We start from the raw sequence: 27985 nt of genomic DNA on the forward strand, positions 1-27985 counted from the left end.
CCCACATGCCGCGGAGCGGCTGGGCCCATGAGCCATGGCCGCTGAGCCTGCGCGTCTGGAGCCTGTGCTCCGCAACGGGAGAGGCCACAACAGTGAGAGGCCCGCGGACCGCAAAAAAAAAGAAAAAAGAAAAAACAAATTACGTTCTTGCTAAAAAATGCTAATCATTGCGCCTTCAGCAAGTCGTAATCTTTTTGCTGGTGGAGGGTCTGGCCTCTATGGCTGCTGACTGATCAGGGTGATGGTTGCTGACGGCTGGGGTGGCTGCCACGATTTCTTAAAATAAGACAACAGTGAATTTTGCTGCATCAATTGACTCTTCCTTTTTTTTTTGCGGTACGCGGGCCTCTCACTGCCGTGGCCTCTCCCGCTGCGGAGCACAGGCTCCGGACGCGCAGGCTCAGCAGCCATGGCTCACGGGCCCAGCCGCTCCGCGGCATGTGGGATCTTCCCGGACCGGGGCACGAACCCGCGTCCCCTGCGTCAGCAGGCGGACTCCCAACCACTGCGCCACCAGGGAAACCCCTAACCCTTCCTTTTATGAACCATTTCTCTGTAGCGTGCTGTGCTATTTGATAGCATTTTACCTGCAGCAGAACTTCTTTCAAAACTGAAGTCAATCCCCTCAAACCCTGCCGCTGCTTTATCAACTAAGTTTCTGTCATATCCTAAATCCTTTGTTGTCATTGCAACAATCGTCACAGCGCCTTCACCAGGGGTAGCTTCCATCTCCAGAAACCACTCTCTTTGCTCATCCATAAGAAGCAACTCCTCACCTGTGAAAGTTTTATCCTGAGATTTCAGCAGTTGTCCCATCTTCAGACTCCACTTCTAATTCTAGTTCTCTTGCTGTTTCCACAGCATCTGCAGTGACTTCCTCCACTGAAGTTTTGAACCCCTCAAAGTCATCCATGAGGGTTGGCACCAACTTCTCCCAAATTCTTGTTGATGTTGATACTCTAACCTCTTCCCATGAATCACGAATGGTCTTCATGGCATCTAGAATGGTCAGTCCTTTCCAGAAGGTTTTCAGTTGATTTTGCCCAGATCCATCAGAGGAATCACCGTCCATGGCAGCTGTAGCCTTTCAAAATGTACTTCTTCTTTTTATTTTTTCCTTTTGTTTTGTCTGCACCGCCCGTCTTGTGGGATCTTAGTTTCCTGACCAGGGATCAAACCCGCGGGCAATGAAAGTGCGGAGTCCTAACCACTGGACTTCAGGGAATTCCCAAAAATGAATTTCTTAAAGAATAAGACATGAAAGTGTTAATGACCCCTTGCTCCATGGGCTGCAGCATGGGTGTTGTTTTGTTACCGAATCCAAGCGTGTGCTGCGTGCTGTACGACAGGCGAATAAATCAAGAGATGAGGTGTTGGGGACGGGAATAGCGATCTTACTCGGAAAGCCAGCAGACAGAGAAGATGGTGGACTAGTGTCCCAAAGAACCACCTTCCCCGAGTTAGAATTCCGGGTTCTTTTATACTAGAAGGGGTGGGGGTAAAGTTCTGGTTCTGGGTTGTGTTAATTTCTTCCTGCCTGCAGCCGCTCACAGGTGGACCTGGTCAGGAGGTTTCCTGCGATCTGAACTAAGGTGTTTTAAATGAACGCTCCTGAGAGACCGGCTTCCCAGAGATGGGCCATTATGTATCATTTAAGCTTACAGGCAACAGCCCTTTAGTGATTAACTTGTAATAGAGTACAAAGTTTCTTCGCTATATTGAGTTAGCAAGCATGAAAACAACAAGAATCTCATTGTCCGTCACCGTCAGAGCTCTTGGGTGACCAGGTGCATTGTCGATGAGCAGTTACATTTTGAAAGGAACCCTTTTCTCTGAGCTGTAGTGTAACCAAAAGTGGGGTCTGGCTGCTTGCAGCTCAAAAGCCAATAGAGAGGCACGTTTGGTGGAAAGGAAAGTTTGCTTTATTTCGGATACTGGCAACCACGGTGCGGGGGTGGGTGGGGGCAACTGTCCAAAGGCCAACTCGCCCCCCACCGACAATCAGTGGCAAGAGCTTTTATAGATGGAGGGAGGGGGCTAGATGCAGAAACAGCACAGGCACCTCTGACAGGCATCTTGAAACTGATCATGCGGTGGTCTGATCAGTATCATCTTGATTATTTTAAGTACAGTTAATCTTTAGTTCCAGGGTCGGTTTTTTCCCATTTCCTTGAGGCTAATTCTTGGAACTGTGGCAGCTTATGTCATGGCCACAGTCTGGTCATCATGTAGTTAACTTCTTCCACCTGGTGGGAGTTTCAGTCTCTACAAGACAGCTCACGGGATAGGGCTCAAAATATTATCTACAGCCCTTGAGAAGGAACTAAAAGTCCTTAACTATGCTTAATGACTATTATTAGTTAGTCTTGTTGGACTGTTTTCCTTTGTTTCTGCATCTTCTCACTTCTCTGAATAAACTTATTCTTTGGCTAAAGTTTTTCCACAGACAAAGGCAGGCTGAGGACATGGCGGGGAGTGGGGGTGGGGGGAGGGACCACAGGGTCCTGCTGCATTTCATGGCTTTGTTGTTCTATTTACAGAGCACAGGTAGAGTAGATTGGGCATAATTCTAAAGGGCCCTAGGATTTGGGGAATGGTAAATGAGCATTGGCTTCAACTGAAAGTCACCAGCTGCATTAGCCCCTAACAAGAGAGCCAGCCTGACCTTTGAAGCTTGGAAGCCAGGCATTGACTTCTCCTGTCTAGCTATGGAAGTCCTAGATGACATCTTCTTCCAATAATAGAAGGCTGTTTTACCCACACTGAACATCTGCTTAGTGTAGCCACCTTCCTGAATGGTCTTAACTAGATCTCCTGGAGAACTTGCTGCAGCTTCTACACCAGCACTTGCTGCTTCCCCTTGCACTTTGATGTCATGGAAACGGCTTCTTTCCTTAAACCTCATGAACACAGCTCAGCTGGCCTCACACTTTTCTTCTGCAGCTTCCTCACCTCTGTCAGCCTTCAAAGGACTGAAGAGAGTTAGGGCCTTGTGCTGGATGAGGCTTTGACTTAACGGAATGTTCTGGCTGGTTTGATCTTCTATCCAGACCACGAAAACTTCTACCCTATCAGCAGGGAGGCTCTTTCACTCTGTTATCGTTCACGTGTTCACTGGAGTAGCACTTTTAATTTCCTTCAGGAACGTTTCCTTTACATTCACGGCTTGGCTAATTATTTGTAGCAAGAGGCCCAGCTGTTGGCCTGTCTCAGCTTTCGACATGCCTTCCTCACTAAGATTAATCATTTCTAGCTCTTTTAAAAAATTTATTTATTTATTTTGGGTCTTCATTGCTGCCCGCGGGCTTTCTCTAGCTGCGGCGAGCGGGGGCTACTCTTCACTGCGGTGCGCGGGCCCTAGGCACGCGGGCTTCAGTAGTTGTGGCTCGCAAGCTCAGCAGTTGTGGCGCATGGGCTTAGTTGCTCCGCGGCATGTGGGATCTTCCCGGACCAGGGATCGAACCCATATCCCCTGCATTGGCAGGCAAATTCTTAACCACTGCGCTACCAGGGAAGTCCCTCATTTCTAGCTTTTGATTTAAAGAAACGTGTGATTCCTCCTTTCACTGGAATACCTAGAGGCCATTGTAGGGTTACTAACGGATCTAATGTCAGTATGGTTGTGTCTCAGGGGATAAGGAGGCCCAAGGAGATGGGGAGAGATGGGGGAACACCCAGTGGGTGGGGCGGTCAGAACACACCACATTTATCAATTAAGTTCACCATCTTACATGGTGCCCCAAAACAATTACAACAGTAATGTCAAAGAACACTGATCACAGATCATCGTAGCAAATATATTCACAATGACAATGTTTGAAATTTTGCAAGGATTACCAAAATGTGACACAGAGATATGAAGGCAGCAAATGCTGTTGGAAAAATGGCGCCGATAGACTTGCTTGACACAGAGTTGCCACAGACCTTCAATATGGAAAAAATGCAATATCTGCAGAGGGCAATAAAGTGACACACAATACAACAAGGTATGCCTGTTCATTTATTGAGCGCCTACTGTGTGCCAGTCCCAAGATCCAGCAGTGAAGTCAGACAAAGTTCGTGTCCTCGCGAAGAAGGCCAGTAACAAAGTGTGCAATGAATAAGTGACTTATATTTGTCCAAAAGTGCTAAGTGTTTTGAAACAATAGAGCAGGACTTCCCTGGTGGTGCAGTGGATAAGACTCCGCGGTCCCAATGCAGGGGGCCTGGGTTCGATCCCTGGTCAAGGAACTAGATCCTACATGCATGCCACAACTAAGAGTTTGCATGCTGCAACTAAGGAGCCCACCTGCCACAACAAAGGAACCCACGTGCCCCAATTAAGACCCAGAACAACCAACCAACGAAACAAATAAATAAATGAATCTTAAAAAAAATAAAAAAATAAAACAGAGTCAGGGGCATTGGTGGGTGCTACTGTAAATGAATTTTAAATGGGGGCTCAATGACATTTGAGCAAAGATCTGGAGGAAGTGAGAGAGGGAGCTATGGAGGAATCTGGAGGAAAGACACCATGCAGCGGGCACAGCACGTGCAAAGGCCCTGAGGCAGAACCATGCCTGGAGTGTTGGAAGAACAGCGAGGAGGCCCATGTGTCTGGAGCAGAGTGAGCGAGGGGGAGAGAGGGAGGAGGTGAGGGCAGGGAGGGGACGGGGCAGGTCGTGTAGGGCCTTGTGGGCCACAGGGATGACTTGGGCTTTTACCGCAAAAGAGGTGGAAGCGGGCTTCCCTGGTGGTGCAGTGGTTGAGAGTCCGCCTGCCGATGCAGGGGACACGGGTTCGTGCCCCGGTCCGGGAGGATCCCACATGCCACGGAGCGGCTGGGCCCCTGAGCCATGGCCGCTGAGCCTGCGCGTCCGGAGCCTGTGCTCCGCAACGGGAGCGGCCACAACAGTGAGAGGCCTGCGTACCGCAAAAAAAAAAAAAAAAAAGAGGTGGGAGCCCTGGAGGGCCTTGGGCAGAGGAGGGGGCGGGGCCTGACTCAGATGCTCACGGTCTCCCTCTGGTGGCTGCTTCAGGGAGGACAGGCTGTAGGGACGAGGATGGGAGCCCAGGGACCAGGGTGCAGGTGACAGCGCTGGTCCAGGTGGGGGCAGAGGAGGGGAGAGAAGTGGGTGGGTTCTGCACAGTTTTTTGAACGCAGAAACAGGACTGGCTGACAGGTCAGTCTAGGGTGACTCCCAGGTTCTCGCCGAGCAACTGCCAGTACGGAGCTTCCGTCAGCAAAGATGAGACGTGGGAGGAGCAGGTTAGCGAGGATGGTCAGACACCGCGTGGCGGTGTTGAATGTGAGACCCCCGTGAACCCCCCAAGTGGAGACGTAGAGGGGCAGCTGCACCCTGAGTCTGGAGCTCAGAGGAGGTCCGAGCTGGAGACAGGGCTGAGGGCATAGACGAGGCCGCCAGGGAGGGGTGGGGTGGGGTGGGGTAGGGGAGAAGCCCGAGGGGGTCCGGGAGAGGTAGGTGGGTGGGTGGGTGGGTGGGTAAGTGGGTGGGAGGGAGAGTGAGGCGAGAGGGAGGAGGAGTATGGGGCCCGGGGACCATGTGACAATGCAGTTCTTAGAAGGAGGCCGACTGGCCCGGTCAGACGCCTCCGAGAGGGGGAGGAGGACAGAGAAGTGACCTCTGGACTTAACAACTCAAAGGTACCCATGACCTTGACCAGGGCAGTTTCTGCAGCCTTGGGAGGAAAGAGGGCTGATACTGGAGCAAACGCTGCAGGAAAAATCCCACACTGGCCCTTCTCAGGGCTGACCCTACCTTTCAGAAGGCCCTTTATTAGCATGGGCAGAGGAGTAGGGGGTGGAGGTGGGTGTCGGCTGCAGAGCCTGCAGAAACTTCCTCCTTCTGGCTCCACTGGACTTTCAGTTTCCCGAGGCCCTGCCTGGCCGGGGTCTGGGTCAGGGTAACCTTGAGCTCCAGTGTCACAACGACCCCTGGCAAAGGCCCAGCACAAGCGCCAGGCTCTGGTAGGAAGCAGATGCTTCTAGAAGAAAGAGAATAAACAGACGCTCACTGCCTCATCGCGGGCCATCTGCAAACCTCCACACCAGCACCCTGGCAAACAACTCTGCCCAGATGTGTGTTTGTTGATTGATAATCTCACTGACCCGAGAGCCTGGGCACACCAGGTATATATGGTGCAACCAGAAAATAAAAATAAAAGTAGGATTTCTCATAGTTTTGTTCTGCTTTGCAGTGGATTGCCTAACTGACCCCTAGGCACCCCTCTGCTCTAGCAATGCAGGTTCCAAGGGTGTTTCTCCTACTGGTTATGAAGGGGCTCTCTGGAGGTGGAATACTATGCAGCCATGAAAAAGAATGAGGACACACAGAGTGGTGACCAGTGCTCCCGATAATGGGAGTGGCCTAGGAATGCAAGTTTATGTTCTGCTGAATAAAAGAAGCCAGACGCCAAAGGCCACATAGTGTGTGATCCCATTTATATGAAACGTCCAGAATGGGTAAATCCACAGAGATAGAAAGCAGATTTGTGATTGCCAGGGGCTGAGGAGGGGAATGCCCAGTGACTGCTAATGGGGACTTGGCTTCTTTTTGGAGTGATGAGAATGTTCTGGAATTACACAGTGGTGATGATTGCACAATATAGTGAAATATACTAAAAACCACTGAAGTGTACACTTAAAAAATAACATAATTCTCATAACAAAAAAAATTCATGTTATATTTTTCATTAGAATCTCTGTTCCTTATAGGCTGTGTGACCTTGGCCAGATTACTTAACCTCTCTGAGCCTGTTTCCTCATATGTAAAATGGGAATAATGAAATCCACCTCTTAAGGGTATTGTAAGGATATGGTCTGGATTACACTAAAGCTCTTAGAGCAATCCTTGGCCCATAGTAAGTTTTATCGAAGTGTTTGTGCTTGTTATTATTATTATCTTATATAACGTAAGTCAGAGCAGAGGAGAAGATTGGAGAAGTGCAATTTAAAACGGATTTTAGGGCATTCCTTTGGTGGTCTAGTGGTAGGAACTCTGTGCTCCCATTGCCAAGGGCCCGGGTTCCATCCCTGGTCAGGGAATTAAGATCCCAGGTGCCATGCCTCGTGGCCAAGAAAAAAAAGGTCACAATCTAAAATATATAAAGAAAAAAGGGGAAACTTTTCAAAAAATTTCCCCCTATTTTTCTTTAAGGCTGTTTGGCCAAGAGGGGGCATGGGACTTCTCCAGGAAATACCCCAGGCCCAGGGGGCCATGTGGGATAGGCTGGCCTCCGAGGTGGTGGCTGCCACCAGGGGGCGCTGGGGCAGCAGGAATTGTGGCCGTGTGTGAAGTTGCCCTTCCCTACGTGGTCTCCCCTCCAGGCCTTTGCCCATGCTGTGCCCATTCCCAGGGACACTTTTCCCCACCAATGGCTCATTCCGGCTTAGGCCTCTGGTGTCAGCTTACTTCCTCCTTCCAGAAGATTCTCTTAATTCCCCCAAGGCTGGTCAAGGGTCCCCTTTGGGCCTCCACAGCCCCGTACACTTCATCACAGGCCTGATCTCCCCATAATTCTGTCTCTGGCACTAGACAGTGAGCCCTGAGAGGACAGAATGGGGGTGTCTCAGGTCACCTGAGAGGGTGACTACTCAGTCATCCCTGTGCCCAAGGGCCTGCACACAGTAGGAGCTCAATAAATGTTGGTTGGCTAAATGGATGGAGGAATCCATGTCCTCTCCACTCACTGCCCAGTGAGCTCCATGGGGGCAGGGACCAGCTCTGTGTCCAGGGCACCCAGCATGTTCTACACACAGTAGGTGCTCACTAATTGTTTGTCAGAAGGATTTACTTTACTGAACAGTTATTGTGTGCCACATCCTGTGCTGGGTTCTGAAAATACTACAGTGACCAAGACACATGGGCCCCCAGCTCTCTCAGGGTGGGCAGGGTGTAGTGGAGAAGCCACAAATTAACAAGTAACAAAATGAACAGGAATATTTCAAAGAATTTTAAAAATCTAGGGACTTCCCTGGCAGTCCAGTGCAGGGGGCACCGGTTCGATCCCTGGTTGGGGAACTAAGATCCCACATGCTGTGCAGCACAGCCAAAAAATAAAATAAAATAAAAATAAAAAACGGAGGTCATCAATTAACAGGCTGGAGAGTCTCCATATGGGCTAGAATCCAGTAGAGAGATGCCTGGCTCCTTCTCCTGCCCCAGAAGGCTACTTATAAGCTGTGTGACCTTGGATAAATGACGTCACTCCTCCTGGCCTCAGTTTCCTCATCTGTAAATTGGGAGCATTGTTTCTAGCTCCTGGGGCTGTTGAGAGGATTAAGTGTGTTCATCCAGCACGTAAAGACCTTAGCCCAGGGATTTCAAAATGATCATCCTTTAAATATACGGGGTTGGGGACTTCTCTGGTGGTACAGTGGTTAAGAAAGAATATGCCTGCCAATGCAGGGGACACGGGTTTGAACCCTGGTCCAGGAAGATCCCACATGCCGCAGAGCAACTAAGCCCGTGCACCACAATTACTGAGCCTGTGCTCTAGAGCTCACGAGCCACAACTACTGAACGCCTAGAGCCTATGCTCTGCAACAAGAGAAGCCACCGCAATGAGAAGCCTGTGCACTGCAATGAAGAGTAGCCCCCGCTCGCCGCAACTAGAGAAAGCCCATGCGCGGCAACGAAGACCCAATGCAGCCAAAAATTTTAAATAAATAAATAAATAAATTTATAAAAATAGATAAATATACTGGGTTGACACAGGGACATGTAGGTACTGGAGTTCCAGACTGGAGGTCACTATGTCCATGGTACAGGTGAGGAAGATGAGGCCCAGAAAAGGGCTGTGACTTGCGACTCACAACATCTCAGGGATGAAATAGGGGCTCACATTCTGAATGGGCCCACTTCTCCCTCCTCTGCCTCCACCCGGTCCAGCCCCCATCCTCACTGGCCTGGACCAGTCCCCTCTGGGCTCCCAGCTTCCACCCTTGCTCCCCAGTCTGCCCTCCCCGCCCCGGCCAGAGGTCGCCCATGAACACCTGAGTCAGGCCCCGCCCCTCCTCTGCCCACAGCCCTCCATGGTCCCACCTCCCTGGGGGTAAAAGCCCAAGTCCTCCCTGAAACCCACAAGGCCCTGCACGACCTGCCTCGTCCCCTCCCCCTCCCGGTCCTCACCACCCTCTCTCCTCCTCACTCACTCTGCCCATCTTTGCTGTTCATGCAACAACGCAGGCACGGTCCTGCCCCAGGGCCTTTGCACTGCCTGTTTCCTCTGCCCAGAAGATCTAACCCTTCCTTCCCAAGCTTTTCCTCCAGGTCTCGGCTGTAATGCCACCTCAGAGAGGCCTTCCTGGCCACCTGGGCCAAAGTTCTTCCTCCTGAGGCACCCCATCACCGTGCATGCCCAGTTTATTTCTTCTGAAGTCTCCTCAGTTTCTGAAATTATCTTGCTTCCTCATTTGATGATTCATTCACCACTCCCTTCCCTCCACCTCTACCTGCGATTGAAAAGAGAGCAAGGGATGGTTCACATCTGTCTTCGCGCCCACTGCACCCCAGTGTCTGGGACAATCCTGGCACACAGTAGGAGCTCAATAAATATTGGTCAACTGCAAAAATGCCCTGTTAACTGCAGCTGACTCTAGCCTTAGTGATCCGAAGCCGTCTGTTTGGGAATTCCCTGGTGGTCGAATGGTTGAGACTTGGCGTTTTCACTGCTGTGGCCCAGGTTCGTTCCCTGGTCGGGGAAATAAGATCCGCAAGCCACACCAGAGCGGCCAAAAAGAAAAGAAACTGTTTCCACAACCCCACCCGGAGAATCCAATCTCCCCAAGTTTCATGTCATGGCAGGGAAGCCGGAAGCAGACCTTCGACAAAATCTGAGTCAGCGACTAAAATAGTAAGTGCTGCGTGACAGTCTGGGTGACTCACACCAGGCCCGCCCTTTGGGGTGGCTGGTGGAGGAGGAAAGGGCATGCTAAGTCAGTGTTCAAATCACGCTGTTGGGCGAGAGGAGGCCTGCAGCTTCCCGGATCACCTGGCCCACATAGCCCTTCCTGGGCTGGCTTTCATTCCCTCCCTTGGAAATCCGACTACTTCATTGCAATCTCCCCACTTCCCATCTGTGTGACTTTGGGGACCAGAATTCACCTCTCTTTGCCTCAGTTTTCCCCATCTGTAAAATGGGGACCAGCAACAGAAGCTTCTACCGTTGGGGGGGGGTCATCTTTGAGGATTAAAATACGTTTAGATGGTCCAGTGGTTAAGACTGCGCTTCCACTGCAGGAGGCGCGGGTTCGATTCCCTGGTCGGGGAGATCCCTGGTCAGGGAGATTCAGCATACCGTGCAGTGAGTCCAAAAATTAAAAAAAAAAAAAAAAAGGTTTAGATTTAAAGCCTCCAAGACGGATAAACGGTGAGTGCTCAACAAATATTAATTCTATTCTCATTCTCAAAAGGTCTGAGACCCTGAAAAAGATTAATCCTCTTCATACCGGGCACAAAGTTAATGAGCACTTACACTGTCCCTGGTATTTCACTGTTATCGCACACGATCTGCTGATGACCTTGGAACAATGGCCTCATAAACCCATTTCTCAGATAAGAAAGCAGAGGCTCGGAGAGGTGAAGGCACTTGCTGAAGATTACACAGTGTGATCAGAGCCCAGCCTTGGTGGGAGCATCAAAGCAGACCCCCGCTTCCCCCAAAAAGGGCTGCAACAGAAACAGCTAAATGTACTCACAATGTCTTTTCTCTCCACCTTCTCTGGCATTAGAACCAACACTTCTGGCAAAGCACGTGACCCATCAGAGGACTACATTTCCCAGCTTCCTTTGCAGCCGGAGATGGGCCATGTGACTACATCCTGACCAATGAAATGAAAGCAAACGTGCGCAACTGTTTGGCTCCTGTCCCTTTTATGGCAATGGCAGCTACGTTTTTATCCTGACAGATGGCCAGGCAGAGGTCTCCCAGAGGACAATGGCGCTGTCAAAGCATTCAATAAATATTTATTACAATTAAAACACCATACCCATGGGGCTTCCCTGGTGGTGCAGTGGTTGAGAGTCCGCCTGCCGATGCAGAGGACACGGGTTCGTGCCCCGGTCCGGGAAGATCCCACATGCCTTGGAGCGGTTAGGCCCGTGAGTCATGGCTGCTGAGCCTGCGCGTCACGAGCCTGCGCTCCGCAACGGGAGAGGCCACAACAGTGAGAGGCCCGCGTACAGCAAAAAAAAAACAAACAAAAAAACACCACCATACCCATACCCCCAACCCATTCCCCACCACCACGGTCCAGAGAGAGGGAGGGATTGACTGAGAATTTGTAAACAAATCCAATTCTGGCTACCTGGAGGGCCAGAAAGTCATGGGGTCAATTTTCTCGGCAGTGTCCTGAAAGTAGCAAATGACCCCATGTTCCACTGACCCCTGGAGATGGGGAATCAAGGCCGAGGTTATCAGGTCCACTCACTTGGTCATTCCGTTTCTGGCGTCTTGTCCTCGGGCGCCTGCGTCCCTCTCTGGTTCCACATATGGTTGTTGAGTCCCAGCTGTACCATGTGTGCATGATGTATGATGAGGGGCTGCAGCCCAGAGCTCTGAGGGTGCACAGGTGAAGTCTGTGGGAAGTCCGCAGGCTGCGGGAAGGCCTGGGGCTGCGGGAAAGCCATGGGGGGCTGCGGGAAAGCCGGTGGAGGCATGCCCGCCAGCCAAGGAGGCAGGGATGGCGGCTGATGGCCCGGCCGGGTGGGAAAGGCTGGTGGTGGGCCTCCGAGGGGCCCCGGTCCCCCAAAGGGCGCCTGAAGCACAGGAGGCTGCAGAGTCTCAAATGGCATGTAGCTCCTGAAAGCTACCTGGAGCTTCTCCATCTGCCTCTGGTAGGACAGGTAGTTATGGAAGTAAGCTGACTGTGCGGCACTCCACGCCGCTGCCTGCTGCCGCTCACCCTCCAGGTGTTGGCTGTGCTCCTGCAGGGCCCGGACATCCTGTTCCTTCCTCCACTTGGCCTTGCGGGCCCGCAGCTTCTGGGACTTGAAGGTGTTGGCCACCTTCTTGGCGAAGATCGGGGAGTGCTCGTCCAGCCACACCAGGGCGGTGAGCAGGCTGGACGTGCTGGGGCTGAGCTGGGTCAGGGAACTCTCCAGGGGCAGGAAGGGGATCACGCAATCCTGCCACCCGTGCCGCGTGAGGCTGCTCATCAGCGACTGGTTCGCCTGGTGCTGGCTCAGCCGGCAGTCGAAGTTGGAGGTGAGCAACAGGATGGTGAAGGCCGAGTGGTCTAAGGCGTCCTGCAGGCAGTGCAGCTCGCCGCGCCCTGGCACCTGGAAATCTTCGCAGAAGGTGGCGCCGTCGCTCACGCCCAGGGCTTCCAGCCTCTCGCGCACGCGCAGCGCGATGTGCTCGTCAGCGCCAGCGTGCAGCACCACGAAGTTATAGAACTTCTGCTCCGGCGACTCCAGCTCAGGAGGAGGGGGCCCCGGCTTCGAGACGGTAGGGTGAGCCTTAGGAGGGGTCGATGGAGACGAAAAGGGAGGGGACGTTTTGGGGGCCGATGGAGTCGGTGGGCGTGGCTGAGCCGCCGGGTAAGTGGTGTCTTCCTCTGAAAGTTGGATTGGCGTCTGATCCGCGACAGGGCAGGCGTTTCTGGAAGGCGAGGGGAGAGATTTGGGAGCTGCTGGCACATCCGTGCACTCCACCGAGTAGTGACTGCTGGTTTTTGGAGCTTCCGGGGGGTCGTGCAGGCTGGCGGGGCATGCATCTGCGGCCACCTCGGGAAGCCTGGGGGCTGGGCTGTTTGGCCGCACCGGGGGCCCGGCAGCCTCCACTGATGGGGGCCAGCTCATCTCCTCGGGCTCCTGGCAGCCCATAGGGGCAGGCTCGGGCACCGGGCTGGCCCGGGGCTTGTCACACAGCTTGCTGGGCCCGTGGGGGCTGTGGTGAGTGCTGAGGAGGGCCATGGTGGGCGACTGGCTAATTTCCAAGTTGCTGGCCAGGGAGGCCGGGCTGCCGGTGGATCTCAGGGAATGCCCTCTGCTCCAGTCCGAAAGGTCCTCGATGGGCCGCGGATCGCTGCGGGTCCTGGAGGGTGATGCCGAGGACGGCAGGAGGCACCCCAGATCGGAGTGGAGAGTTTGGATGGCCTCCAGGTCCCTAAGGACGTCCCATCCGCACCGGTCTCGTGCCTCTTCCTGGAGCTCCCCCAGCTGTGGGTCGTCCCTGGACCTGAAAGCACGGACGGCTGCGCGGTAGGCCTCCTCCCGCATTGGCGCTGGACACAGCCTCTCCTCGGCAAGAAGGTGGTACATCCTGGCAACGGCCCGGGACATGTCTGGGGGCTCCTCTGGGGCCTCAGTGCTGTCCACACCAGCCCACTGGTGGGCCACCAGCTTCGCCACGGCGTCCTCCTTCAGCGCCTCCAGGGAGATCCTGGCCTCGGTCTCCTGGCCCAGCTTTAGGAGCACCAGGGCATGCAGGAGGTCCGCCCCCCGGCAGCCTGGCCGCAGGGTCTTCAGCTTGTGCTTAAGATACAAGAGCTTATCCTGGCCCACCGCGCCTAGAATGTCAAAGGCGCCAGAAAGCGACGGCCCTGTGCTGGCCATGGGCACAGGTTGGTGTGGCCTCCGGTGGCAGGAGAAGCACTGGGTGATGGAGTCATGTTCCACACGCCGCCCTCCTGCGCTGCAGGCCCGGTGTCCCTACCTGCTCACGGGTACTAGGTCCCCTGGGGGCTGCAGAGCAGACCTGTGAAGCAGAAAGACATGGTTATCACCAGAAAGGGGGCTCTGGGAGGCGGCCCAGACAACGCCCCCCCCATGCCTTCAAAACTCACCAGACCTATCACCAGACCTTGACCTTGGGCAAGACTTCTCACCTCCCCCACCTTCCCTCTCCTCCTCTGCAAGAGGACAGCAGAGGTACCTGCCTGGTGTCATCCAGCGGGTAGCTGCTACTATTTTCCCCATTCACAGAGGAAGAAGGTGAGCCAGAGAAGTGAAGTCATTTGCCCCAAGTCACACAGCCGGTGACAGATCTGGGATTTGTTTGTTTTGTCCAAAAGGCATGCAGGATCTTAGTTCCCCAACCAGGGATCAAACTTGCACCCCCTGCAGTGGAAGCATGGAGTCCTAACCACTGGACCACCAGGGAATTCCCAGAGCTGGGATTTGAGCCCAAGCTGTCTGGCTCTAGAGGCTGAGGCTATGTGCGTAACTACAAGACTATACTGCCTATTAGGATGATAATAAGCCCACTTATGGGATTGTTTCAGGGAGCTGAGTTGCGTTAACGTATGGAAAGCTCTGAGCCCAATGACTGGAAGTCACTCAGGAAGGGTCAGCCTCCTAGATGGCCCCCAGTGACCCCACATCCTGGTATTCAAGCCTTGGGTGGTCCTTCCAATGTTGTCCCAGAGTTCTGTGAGATTGATAGAATATGGCAGAAGTGATAGGCTGTCACCTGTGACATTAGGTTATAAAAGACACTGGCTTCCTTCTTAGTCACTCTCTCTGTCACTCTGTCGGGGGTAAACCATGATGTGAGTGGTCCTCTAGAAAGGCCCACCAGGGGAGAAACTGAGGCTCCCCACCTCCAGCCACATGGGGGCGCCAATCTCAGGCTCCAGCCCCAGTTAAACCTTCAGATGAGGCAGCCCCGGCAGACAGCCTAACTGCAGCCTCATCAGAGACCTAGAGCCAGAGCCATCCAGCTCATCTGCCCCCAGATTCCTGATGTTCAGAAACTATATGAGATAATAAATGTTTGTTGTTTCGAAGCCACGAAGTTCTGGGGTAATTTGTTCCACAGCAATAGCTAACTGATACAGGTTGCATTATTACTATAATGAGTTAACCATGACCAAGGGCCAGATCTATGCCTAACACTGCTGCTAAGCCCTTTGGAGGCTCTTTCCTCTTCTCTCCATTTCTTGAAAAATGCCAAGCTGGTTCCCACTTCAGGATCTTTGCATGCACTGTTCCCTCTGCTTGGAGCACCTGACCCCAGATCTTTGCTTGAGTGACCTGAAGCTCATCCTTAGCCCCCAGGTACAATGGTGCAACCTCAGGGAGCCCTCCATGACCACCCCGGTTCTCTATCCCAGTCTGTCTCTCCATGTCCCCCCACAACAGAATTGGCCACTGGGTGACCTTTTCCTGTGTGTTAAACCTTCCACATCTGTCTGCCTCCCAGTCACCTTGGGCATTATAGGGTTTGTGGAACCACACAGCAGGTACCTAACAAATACTTGTTGAATGAATGAATCAATGTATGAATGGGGCAAGCAATATTTCCTTCCAATACTGTCGATAAGAACACAGGCACAGGGCTTCTCTGGTAGCACAGTGTTAAGAATCCACCTGCCAATACAGGGGACACGGGTTTGAGCCCTGGTCTGAGAAGATCCCACATGCCGCGGAGCAACTAAGCCCGTGCACCACAGCTACTGAGCCTGACCTCTAGAGCCCACGAGCCACAACTACTGAGCCATGTGCCACAACTACTGAAGCCCGCGTGCCTAGAGCCCATGCTCCGCAACAAGAGAAGCCACCACAATGAGGAGCCTGCGCACCACAATGAAGAGTAGCCCCCGCTCGCCACAACTAGAGAAAGCCCGTGTGCAGGAACAAAGACCCAACACAGCCAAAAATAAATAAAATAAATAAATATATATATTTTAAAACGCTTAAAAAAAAAAAAACAGGAACAAGGATGTCCACTCTCACCACTTTTATTCAACATAGTTTTGGAAGTCCTAGCCACAGCAATCAGAGAAGAAAAAGAAATAAAAGGAATCCAAATTGGAAAAGAAGAAGTAAAACTGTCACTGTTTGCAGCTGACATGATACTATACATAGAAAATCCTAAAGATGCTACCAGAAAACTACTAGAGCTCATCAATGAATTCAGTAAAGTTGCAGGATATGAAATTAATACACAGAAATGTTTCATTCCTATACACTAACAATGAAGTATCAGAAAGAGAAATTAAGGAAACAATCCCTTTTAAAATCGCATCAAAAAAATAAAATACCTAGGAATAAATCTACCTAATGAGACAAAAGACCTGTACTCAGAAAACTATAAAATACTCATGAAAGAAATCAAGGATGACACAAACAGATGGACAGATATACACCATGTTCTTGGACTGGAAGAATCAATATTATCAAAATGACTATACTACTCAAAGCAATCTACAGATTCAGTGCAATCTCTGTCAAATTACCAATGGCATTTTTCACAGAATTAGAACAAAAAATTTTACAATTTGTATAGAAACACAAGAGACCCCAAATAACCAAAGCAATCTTGAGAAAGAAAAATGGAGCTGGAGGAATCAGGCTCCCTGACTTCAGGCTATACTACAAAGCTACAATCATCAAAACAGTATGGTACTAGCACAAAAACTGAAATAGATATCAGTGGAACAGGATAGAAAGCCTAGAGATAAACCCACACACCTATGGTCAACTAATCTATGACAAAGGAGGTAAGACTGTACAATGGAGAAAAGACAGTCTCTTCAATAAGTGGTGCTGGGAAAACTGGACAGCTACATGTAAAAGAATGAAATTAGGGACTTCCCTGGTGGCACAGTGGTTAAGGATCTGCCTGCCAATGCAGGGGACATGGGTTCGAGCCCTGGTCCGGGAAGATCCCACATGCCGCGGAGCAGCTAAGCCTGTGTGCCAAAACTACGGAGCCTGAGCTCTAGAGAGCCCATGAGCCACAACTGCTGAGCCCGCGTGCCACACTACTGAAGCCCACACGCCTGGAGCCCATGCTCCACAACAAGAGAAGCCACTGCAATGAGAAACCCGCCCACTGCAATGAAGAGTAGCCCCCACTCGCCACAACTAGAGAAAGCCCGCGCACAGCAACGAAGATTCGACCCAGCCAAAAATAACTAACTAAATTAAAACAAACAAACAAAAAAACCCAATCCCTTAAAAAAATAAAATAATATAAACTCAAAATGGATTAAAAACCTAAATGTAAGGCCGCACACTATAAAACTCTTAGAGGAAACCACAGGCAGAACACTCTTTGACATAAATCGCAGCAAGATATTTTTTGACCCACTTCTTAAAGAAAATAAAAACAAAAATAAACAAATGGGACCTAATGAAACTCAAAAGCTTTTGCACAGCAAAGGAAACCATAAACAAAACGAAAAGACAACCCACAGAATGGGAGAAAATATTTGCCAACGAAGCAACCCACAAGGGATTAATCTCCAAAATATACAAACAGCTCATGCAGCTCAATAACAAAAAAAACCCAACAATCCAATCAAAAAAATGGGTGGAAGATCTAAATAGACATTTCTCCAAAGAAAACATACAGATGGCCAAAAAGCACATGAAAAGATGCTCAACATCACTAATTACTAGAGAAATGCAAATCAAAACTACAATGAAGTATCACCTCACACCAGTCAGAATGGCCATCATCAAAAAATCTACAAACAATTAATGCTGGAGACGGTGTGGAGAAGAAGGGAACCCTCCCACACTGTTGGTGGGAATGTAAATTGGTACAGCCACTATGGAGAACAGTATGGACGTTCCTTAAAAACTAAAAAGAGAGCTACCATATGATCCAGCAATTCCACTCCTGAGCATATACCTGGAGAAAACCATAATTTGAAAAGACACATGCACCCCAATATTCATTGCAGCACTGCTTACAATAGCCAGGACATGGAAGCAACCTAAATGTCCATCAACAGAGGAATGGATAAAGATGTGGTACATATATATATAATGGACTATTACTCAGCCATAAAAAAGAATGAAATAATGCCATCTGCAGCAACATGGATGGACCCAGAGATTGTCATACTGAGTGAAGTAAGTCAAACAGAGAAGGACAAATACCATATCATATCACTTATACATGGAATCTAAAAAAATGGTACAAATGAACTTATTTACAAAACAGAAATAGAGTCACAGATGTAGAAAACAATCTTATGGTTATCAGGGGGGAAAGGTGGGGAGGGATAAATTGGGATACTGGGATTGACATAGACACACTACTATATATAAAATAGGTAACTAATCAGGACCTACTGTATAGCACAGGGAACTCTACTCAATACTTTGTAATGACCTATATGGGGAAAGAATCTTAAAAAGAGTGGATATATGTATGTGTATAACTGATTCACTTTGCTGTACAGCAGAAAGTAACACAATATTGTAAATCAACTCCACTCCAATAAAAATTTAAAAGAAAGAAAGAAAACACACACAGAGAAAAGGTCTTTCCCAAGGACACAGAACAAAGACACCATGGAGAGTGTCCCAAACCCCCAAATTTAAATCCCCAGGCGCTCAATTTACATCACATTCAGACTTGGAAAAAGCATAGCCTCACGTCCAGTCCAGGGGGCCGAGAACACTTTCTCTGCCCCTCAGCTAGGCCTACTGCCTGTTCCCCACTGGTGTCCACGTTGGGACCCGCCCCACCCCCAAGCCAAGAACAGTGCATCTGCACCAGGGACAACTCTATCCCCCCAGAGGACACATGGCGACATCTGGGGACATTTCTGTTGTCACGACTGCGGGGAAAAGTGCTCCTGGCATTGAGTGGGTGGGGGCCAGGATGCAGCTCAACGTCCCACAGTGCCCAGGACAGCCCTTCAAGAGAATGACCGAGCCGCAGACGTTGCTAAGCGCTGACGTTGAGGATGCCTGGTCTAGATGAAGAGCTGATTCATCCGTCAACCCCCTTTGCTGATAAATCACAGACGGCACTGTATACATGACTCAGCTTTTTTTTTTTTTTTAATTCATTCTGAGTGGATGTCAAATGGCCCAGGACCAAGGTCGATGGTTCCAGAGGTGTGACGGGGATGTGACCGAGCAGAGTGGGCAGAAGAGAAGTGGCCGAGAAGCATCAGAGAGAGAGGCGGTGCTGGGGAGGGGGGGAGGGGGAGGGGGCGGGAGGGAGGGGGAGGGGGAGGGGGGCGGGGGGGAAGAAGGACGCAAGGAGATGAGCGGCTGTCTGGCTGTTTCGAAATTGAAAGCGGCCTGACATATTGAAATGCTGATAGGCACCAGGAAATAGCAGAGACCCTAAAATGGAGCTGACTTCCTAGTATGCGGGGACAAATGATCGGCGGATACAGGAGTGAAATTCATGATATATCACAGTATGAGTGCCGCAGAGAAACAAGGAGGGAAGGAGAGTCATGAACTCCAAGAATGGGGGCGGAGGGGTGCAGTTTTGGGGTTTTTTGTTTTGTTTATTTGGTTTTGCCGGGTCTTAGTTACGGCACGTGGGCTTCTCAGTTGTGGCACACAAAGTTCCAGTTGTGGCATGCCTGTGGGATCTAGTTCCCTGACCAGGGACGGAACCCTGGGCCCCCTGCACTGGGAGCGTGTAGTCCCAGCCACTGTGCCACCAGGGAAGTCCCTGTGTGCAGTTTTAAACAACGTAGTTTAGGAATGTCTTGATGAGAAGAGAGATTTCGACAGGACATAAACATGGGGAGAGAGTGGGGACATCTGAAGGAAGAGAGATCCAGGCAGAGGAAACAGCCCGTGCAAAGGCCCTGGGGCAGGACCATGCCTGGTGTGTTGGAGGAACAGCGAGAAGGCCTGTATGTCTGGAGCAGAGTGAGCGAGGGGGAGAGAGGGAGGAGGGGAGGGCAGGGAGGGGACGGGGCAGGTCGTGCAGGAACTTGTGGGCCTGAGTAGGGGGAAAGGGGGGCACTTGGGCTTTTACCTGAAAACCTAGAACCACCTCGACCTGTCTAAATGCCGTGGTCTTGCCTCATGTGTGTTGCCGAGAAGGAAAATGGGCTCAGTGGGACCACATCTGCTAACTTTTCAAGAGAAGCCAGAAACGCAGATTTTCAGGAATCTGCTCAGTTGTGTCGAGTTAGCAATCGATTCAAATATTTTAAAGAGACCTTATAAGCTTAAAAGAAAAAAAAAAAAAAGCAAGCCAATGTGCCATCCGCAGAGTAAAAACTCTGAACATATTTGTTGCAAATAATAAATAAAGGAAGTGTGTGAAGAGGCGAAAGTTATACATACACAGCATTCATTCATTCATTCAAGCAGTAATTTTCCAGCATCTGCCATGTATTGGACACTGAATGTATCAGGACAGAGAGAAGAATAAAACAGGAATACTCTTCCTTCTTGGAGCTGACAGTCCCCCCGCAAAAAAGAAGGAAGATCATTATTGCTTAAATGCTTTCTTAGCTCCTGAATTATTTTTCCATAAAGAAAGACTAAATGCGAGCCATATATTACTGCAGAGAAGAGTTCCTTTTTTCTTTTCATAAACTTCTTTGCTTCTTTCAAAAACAAATATCAATATACGGCAACTTACGGCAACAAAGTGGGTATATGTATATATAATATACAAACCTAGTATATCATATCTCTTAATTGCCCCACTGGCCTTCCCGCTATCCTTCAAACTTGCCAGGCACAGTCCTGCCTCAGGGCATTTGCACTGGCTGCTCCTTCTGCCTGGAACACTGTTTCCCCCATGTATCCCCACAGCTCACTCCCTACCTTCCTTCAAATTTTTGGTCAAGCCTGCCCTTGATGACACTGCGCACAGCTCCCTAGGAAGGGGTCACAAAGTATGGCCCATGGGCTGTTTTAGTAAATAAAGTTTTCTTGGAACACAGACACGCTCACTCATTTACACAGGGTCCATGGCTGCTTTGAGGCTACAGTGGCAGAGCTGAGTAGCTGCAACAGACACCATGTAGCCCGTAAAGATGAAAATATTCACTCTCTGGTCCTTTCCAGAGAAAAGTTTGCCAACACCTGGCCTACGAAACAGGCATATGATTTTTTTTTTTTTTCCCATTCCATAGAGGGGCAAACTTAGATTGCACAGCTAACGACGGGCAGAACAGCCCTATGGCACCCATGTTTGTAACCCTAAGACCAGATGCCTGTCTCTCCAGCCCATATAATTGTTACGGGGGATAACTGGCTGTTATTGGTTGAACTGGGTTCCCCCCTCACCAAGTTCAGATGTTAAAACCCTAACCCCCAGGACCTCAGGATGTGACTACATTTGGAGATGTGGTCTTTACAGAGGTAATCAAGTTAAAATGAGGTCATAAGGATGGGGTCCTAATCCAATAAGACTGGTGTCCATTTTTTTTTTTTTTTTTTGCAGTACACAAGCATGTGGGATCTTCCTGGACCGGGGCACGAACCCGTGTCCCTGCATCGGCAGGCGGACTCTCAATCTCTGCGCCACCAGGGAAGCCCAGACTGGTGTCCTTATAAGAAGGGGAGACTAGGACACAGACACCCACAGAGGGAGGATCACGTGAGGACACAGGGAGAAGACAGCCTTCTGCAAGCCAAGGAGAGAGGCCTCAGAAGGAGCCAACCCCGCCGACACTTTGATCTTGGACTTCCAGCCTCCAGACTGTCAGGCAATACATTTCTGGTTTTTAAGGCCCCCAGCCTGTGGGACTTTGTTATGGCAGCCCCAGCTCCATGTGGCTACTGAGTACTGGAAATGTGGCTACAGCTACCGGGGAGAACGTAAATATTAAATTTTATTCATATTTAATTCATTAAAATGGAAAAACTGGGTCAGTGTAAAAAAAAAAATGTTTCCCCATTAAACCCAACTTTGGGGACTTCCCTGGTGGCACAGTGGATAAGTCTCCACGCTCCCAATGCAGGAGGCCCGGGTTCGATCCCTGGTCAGGGAACTAGATCCCACATGCATGCCGCAACTAAGAGTTCACATGCCGCAACTAAGGAGCCCGCCTTCCACAACTAAGACCCGGTGCAACCAAATAAATAAATAGATATTAAAAAAAATAATTATCAAGGTAAAATACAATGCATTTAAATAATTGTATGTATTAAAAAATAAATTCTGTAAGTACTGTTATCTCCTCTTTAAAAAAAAAGACCCAACTTTGTTTTGGTAGGATCAGATTTCACTTAAACTGTTAAAAATGTAGCATCTGAATTGAGATCTGAAAAAATACACACCAGATCTTGAAGAATTAGTCGAGAAAAGGTATGTAAAGGCCGCAGCTGGATTGGAAGCCAGGCTGCCTGGCCCTAGAACCCACTGAGCCTGTGGTCTCCAAAGTGTATCGCCAGAGATTCCAGCTTACATGGGCCTGGTTATATGGCCTGAGAAACAGACTTATCTAGTTTTAATTGAAACAGCCCCTGAAATGAGCTCATGGCCAGACTACTGGAAGAAAGTGGAGGACAGACGTTGTTGCCATAATGCAGGCACAAGTAACAGAAAGGCAAAGTGGGGCTTCCCTGGAGGCACAGCTGTTCAGAATCCGCCTGCCAATGCAGGGGACACAGGTTCGAGCCCTGGTCCGGGAAGATCCCACATGCCGTGGAGCAACTAAGTCCATGCACCACAACTACTGAGCCTGCGCTCTAGAGCCCATGAGCCTAGAGCCCGTGCTCCACAACAAGAGAAGCCACCGCAGTGAGAAGCCCGTGCACTGCAACAAAGAGTAGCCCCCGCTCGCCGCAACTAGAGAAAGCCCGCGCAGCAACGAAGACCCAACGCAGCCAAACAATAAATAATAAAAATTAAATAAATTAATTAAAAAAAGAGAGAGAAAGGCAAAGTGTATAGTTTCTCCCATCTCTGATGTGAGCTTGCTGTCGGCAACAAAATGGCATAAAAACGATGACGATCAGGTGGGACCACAAGTCAGCCAAAACTTACCGAACTATCAAAACTCCTTGAAGTATCAGATATCTCCCTCTACAGCAATGACCCTCAGATCAACTGTTCTTTCCACCTCTCAGTGGCTCCTGGGAACAGCTGCGTGTATAGTAACTTAAAAAGAAAAAATCGCTGGGAACTCTACTCAGTACTCTGTAATGACCTATATGGGAACAGAATCTGAAAAAAGAGGGGATATATGTATATGTATCACTGAGTCACTTTGCTGTACAGCAGAAACTAACACAACATTGTAAATCAACTAGACTCCAATAAAAATTAATTTAAAAAAAAAGATGGATGGACCTAGAGACTGTCATACAGAGTGAGGTAAGTCAGAGAGACAAAGACACATGTATATTAACACATATATGTGGAATCTAGAAAAATAGTACAGATGAACCTATTTGCAAAGGAGAAATAGAGACACAGATGTAGAGAATAAACGTATGGACACCAAGGGGGCAGGGCAGGTGGGATAAATTGGGAGATTGGGACTGACATATAGACACTACTATGTATAAAATAGATAACTAAGACTTCCCTGGTGGTCCAGTGGTTAAGACTCCATGCTCCTACTGCAGGGGGCCCGGGTTTGATCCCTGGTCGGGGAACTAAGATCCCGCATGCCACGTGTTGCAGCCAAAAAAAAAAAAAAGTTAAAAAAAATACATAACTAATGAGAACCTACTGTATAGCACAGGGAACTCAATGCTCTGTGGTGACCTAAATGGGAAGGAAATCCAAAAAGGAGGGGATATATGTATACGTAGAGCTGATTCACTTTGCTGCACCGCAGAAACTAACACAACATTGTAAAGCAACTATACTCCAATTAAAAAAAGAGAGAAAAATCAATCACCTGGTGACATGCACCCTCCAATTTTTAACGAATAAAGGGCACAGCTGATAAAGCGTGAAGGACGGGGCATGAACGGGGCCAGACATTAAGTTCATCACGCACTGTTCACTCTGAAAATTCAAGTTCAGTACTTAGGATCTGTGTCCTATTCTGAATTCAGGTTCTAGGTCAATAAAATGTTAAAAGGAAGAAAAGTTCACCAACTCCCGCAACTACACCACGGGCAGCAGTGTGAGAAGAAAATTTGAGTTAGCTGCCAACGCTGAACAGAGGAGGTGCTGTGTGAAACTCTGGTGTTCTGGGTTCTCTTGGAATCCAGACGGTCAGCAAGAACAGAGTGGCAGCTGCCCTTGTCCTGCCCTTGGCCACAGCCTCCCCCCTTTATGGGACACCCACCCGAAATGAGTCAGCTCCAGGGCAAGAGAGAGCAGTGGGTGGGAGCATGCGCTTGGGGTTCAAATCTCAGCCGTATGGCTTCCAGGCTGTGACCTTGGACAGGCCACAAGCACATTGGTGCCTCAGTCTCCTCCTTTGTGGACTGGGTACAAGGATGACCTCTTCCTGCGAGGACTGCCATAGGTCGAATGAGTTAATCCGTGTAGAAATGGTACAGAGCCGTGGCTACCACACCCTCGGTGCTCCGTGAGCCTCAGGGTACCTGACAGCTGTCTGCCCCCAGCAGTACCCGAGCTGGAGGCCCCCGCAGCAGAGGCTCAGGGCTGGGCTTGTGGAAAAGCTCACAGCCAGACTCAGAATTAGCCAAGCAGGGGCTTCCCTGGTGGTCCAGTGGATAAGACGCTATGCTCCCGGGGACTTCCCGGGTGGGGCAGTGGTTAAGAATCCGCCTGCCGATGCAGGGGACACGGGTTTGAGCCCTGGTCTGGGAAGAACCCACATACCGCAGAGCAACTAAGCCTGTGTACCTAGAACCCGTGCTCCGCAACAAGAGAAGCCACCGCAATAAGAAGCCTGTGCACAGCCACAAAGAGTAGCCCCTGCTCACCGCAACTAGAGAGCCCACGCGCAGCAACAAAGACCCAACGCAGCCATAAATAAATAAATAAATAAATAAATAAATAAATAAATAAAAATACGCTCCCAATGCAGGGGGCCCAGGTTCGATCCCTGGTCAGGGAACTAGATCCGCGTGCCGCAACTAAAGATCCTACGTGCCGCCACTGAGACCCAGTGCAGCCACGTAAATAAATATTAAAAGAAAAAAAGAATCATGCAGGCAGGCCCTCCCACGCCTGCACTTCTGGCAAACTGCCTAAAGTCACACCGTGTTTCTCCTCCATCTCCCCGCCGGCCAGCCTGAGCCCCGATGCAGCGCCCCCTCCCCAGACACTGTGCCCTGGCATGTCCCCCGTCCACTCCATCTGCCCTGCCCAGCGACCACCCCAACCTTCTGGAAACCTGGCTTTCATTCTGCCCACCTTCCACAGCCTCCAGGGCAAAGTCCACTCTGCACCTGACAGTGGGTGCCGGGGACAGCGGGGTGGGGGTGGGGAAGCAGCCACTGGGGTGAGGGACCCGGCTCTGCCACCTGCCAGCTGGCGGAGCCTGTTTTCTCAGCCTCAGTTTCCTCGTGTGTAAAACCAGCAGGAGAGTGGACCTCGTCCTGAGCGAGAGTTCAGAATAACAATATAAGAAACCGTACAAATCAGAAATAAATACTGGCATAATTTCTTTTTTCTCTTCTTTTATATTTGTTCACCAAATCTGGAATCTGCCTACCCCCTCCTCTCCTGTCTACACTCTTGGGCAATCTCTTCACACACAGAGGGAATATTAATTGAGCACCTACTGTGTGCCAAGAGCTATTGTAGGTGCTGTTGCAGACCCCCGGCCCTCTTGGAGCTCACAGTCTAGTTGGGGGAGACCCGGGATGAATGAGAAAGTAGTTCATTGCAGAGAACGGATAGAGCCATCAAGAAAATGAGCCAGGGTGGGGGAGAAAGGCAAGGACTGGGGGAAACGCTGCCGAGAACTGGAGATCAAGGGAGACCTCTGGGAGGAAGTGACATACGGGAGTTGAGACCTGAAGGAGGTGGGGGAGCAACTCAGGTGCATATCTGGGGAAAGAGAGTTTCAGGAAGTGAGGACAGCATGTGCAAAGGTCCTGGGGTGGGACTGGACCTGATGTGTTGGAGGAACAACGAGGAGGCCCACGTGTCTGGAGCAGAGTGAGCGACGGGAGAGAGGGAGGAGGGGAGGGCGGGGCAGGGGGGATGGGGCAGGTCAGGCAGGGCCTTGTGAGACGGAGGAGGGAGCCCTGGGGAGCTGCATGCAGAGCTGGGAGGGGACCTAATTCAGGTGCTCACAGGTGCCCTCTGGCTACTTCAGCGAGGACAGATTCGGGGGTGGGGTGGTGAGGGCAGGAGAGAGGGTGGGGAGGGGACATGGGTGGAGGTGACCACTGGCTCAAGCAAGCAATGATGGGATCCAGACCAGGTGGTGATCTCCAGGAAGGATCTCTGGAGACCAGCACACAGTATACTTACATAAATAAATAAGTATACCTTATAAATAAATACTTATTGGCTGAATAAATCAGTGAGTGGACAGAGCAGTGCCTGGCACACAGTAGGCACCCAATAAATGTTTTCTGCTTGAATCCTTCCTCCCCAAGAAGACAGCCTAATCGGCTCCTACCAGGACTGGCACATAGTAGGGGCACTTCACTCCTTTTGGCTAATTAAGAAATGTTCCAGGGGACTTCCCTGGTGGTCCAGTGGCTAAGACTCCATGTTCCCAACGCAGGGGGCCCAGGTTCTATCCCTGGTCAGGGAACTAGATCCCACATGCGTGCCACAACTAACAGTTCTCATGCCACAACTAAAGATCCCGCACGCCGCAATGAAGATTCCATGTGCTGCAGCTAAGACTCGGGGCACCCAAATAAATATTTTTTTAAAAAATAAGTGTTTACTGAGCACCTACTATGTGCCGGGCACTGTGCAAAGCAAAGGACAACGCTGCGAGTTAAGACTATTTTGACTGCCTGTTTACCAGTAGAAAAGGGAGGCACAGAAAGGTAGAGTGACTTGCCCGGGATCACACAGGTAGAAAGTAAAGGGGCAGTAATTTAAACAGGGCAGCGTGGCTGCAGGGCCCCTGCCTTTATTCACTGAGCACCTACTATGTGCAGTACCCCTCCCATGCCTGGATCTGAGGAATCCTCAAGCCTGGCCAAGGTACCGGATAGCTGCCCTCTGCATTTGGCACACATTACTGTGACAGGTCGCACTTTTGCTCCCTGTGGCTCCATGAGGACACTATTTGGCCCCTACTGTGTGCCCAGTGTACTGAACAGTGTCTCCTGGCACGCAGCAGGTGCTCCATAAATGTTTGCTGAGGAATGAATGAATGGCCCTTATTCGGAGGAGGACACAGAGGCCCAGGCAGGTTCTGCAGCCTGGGGCAACCCTCCCCCAAACTCTGGAACCCAGACCTCAGCCTGCCCGGGTCACACTGTGGTGTCCCCTCCCCCAAACCCCTGCCTCAGCCGCAAGGAGCGGAAAGGAACACAGGTACCCTGAAGAAGTCCTGGGCCCAGCCGAGTGGTACCAGCGGCCTGGGCAGACTTGGATCGACTCCTGGGCAGGTACCAACCAACCCCGTTCCCCACGGGAAGGGGTGGGGAACAGGGGGTTGAAGATTCCCCGAGACCCATCTCAGCTGATGGATGGGACCCGCTGAGGGAAGTGCACTCCCCCAGTGGGAGGGGGGTCACGGAAGCCCCTGGATAAAGTGGGGATTCGGGGCCCTGGAGGAGCTGGGGGAGCGGCAGTGGGGGGTGGCGATCACCGGGCGGGAAGAACCGGGGCTGGGGCAGAGAGAGTGCCCAGTTTGGGGAAGAAATCAGAAACGCGGAGGAGGAAAGCAGTATTGGAAAGTAGTACGTCATGTTGGGGAGGATTCGGGGTGTTGGGGAAGAGTTGGGGGGGTGGGGAGGACTTGGGCCAGGAAGGGGTGTTGGAGCATTGGGGGGCGAGGGGCACTGAACACGCGGCGCAAGGACGTCCAAAGCTCCCAGTGCGGGGCAGCTGGCTTCGAACCCTGGCGAGGGGCGTGGGCAGCCGGGCCCCCTGCAGGCCTGCGGGGGTCCCCTGCCCCTCCCCAGCCGGCCCTCGCCCCTTCCTCACCTACCAGGGATCGCGGGGGCGGCTGGCTGCGCCGCTCGTGTCCTCGGGGCTGGGGCTGGCGGCCGGACGGCCTGGCGGCGGTGCCAGCGGATGGCAGAGCGCGGAAGGCACGCTGGTGCCTCCAGGCGCACGGCCTCCGACCGCCCCTTCCGCGTCCGGAGGGGAGGGAGGAAGGGGATGAGATCACGCTTTCCCAGCGGGACCGGGAAAGTCCCTGAGACGCCCCGAGCGACGCCCTCTGTCCCTCCGCCGGCTGCCCCTTAGGGGACGTTTGCGCACCTCCGGGGTGCCCGGGCGCTGGGGACCACAA

At 51.0% G+C, this 27985-nt stretch overlaps 1 protein-coding gene across 3 annotated transcripts; it reads right to left on the reverse strand.

The window, feature by feature from the left end:
- TICAM1 (TIR domain containing adaptor molecule 1) lies at positions 1-27811 on the reverse strand. 3 transcript variants are annotated; one of them, XM_060007523.1, is made up of 3 exons: positions 27680-27811; positions 11432-13701; positions 1-62 (listed from the first exon to the last, which is right to left on the reverse strand). In XM_060007523.1, the coding sequence occupies exon 2, from the start codon at positions 13557-13559 to the stop codon at positions 11436-11438; it is 2124 nt and encodes a 707-aa protein (XP_059863506.1). In that variant the 5' UTR covers positions 13560-13701; positions 27680-27811; the 3' UTR covers positions 1-62; positions 11432-11435. The 3 variants fall into 3 exon arrangements, with proteins under 3 accessions (XP_059863506.1, XP_059863505.1, XP_059863504.1); XM_060007522.1 differs by lacking the exon at positions 1-62 and adding an exon at positions 5705-5985; XM_060007521.1 differs by lacking the exon at positions 1-62 and having other exon boundaries at positions 9173-13701; positions 27676-27811.
- Positions 27812-27985: the final 174 nt, after the last annotated feature.

The sequence above is a fragment of the Delphinus delphis genome, chromosome 3 (genome assembly GCF_949987515.2).
Source record: "Delphinus delphis chromosome 3, mDelDel1.2, whole genome shotgun sequence".
Taxonomy (NCBI): Eukaryota; Metazoa; Chordata; class Mammalia; order Artiodactyla; family Delphinidae; genus Delphinus; species Delphinus delphis.

What these genes read in the sequence shown, in the direction of transcription:
- TICAM1 (XM_060007523.1), bottom strand. Translation starts at nt 13,559, where the DNA reads ATGGCCAGCACAGGGCCGTCGCTTTCTGGCGCCTTTGACATTCTAGGC.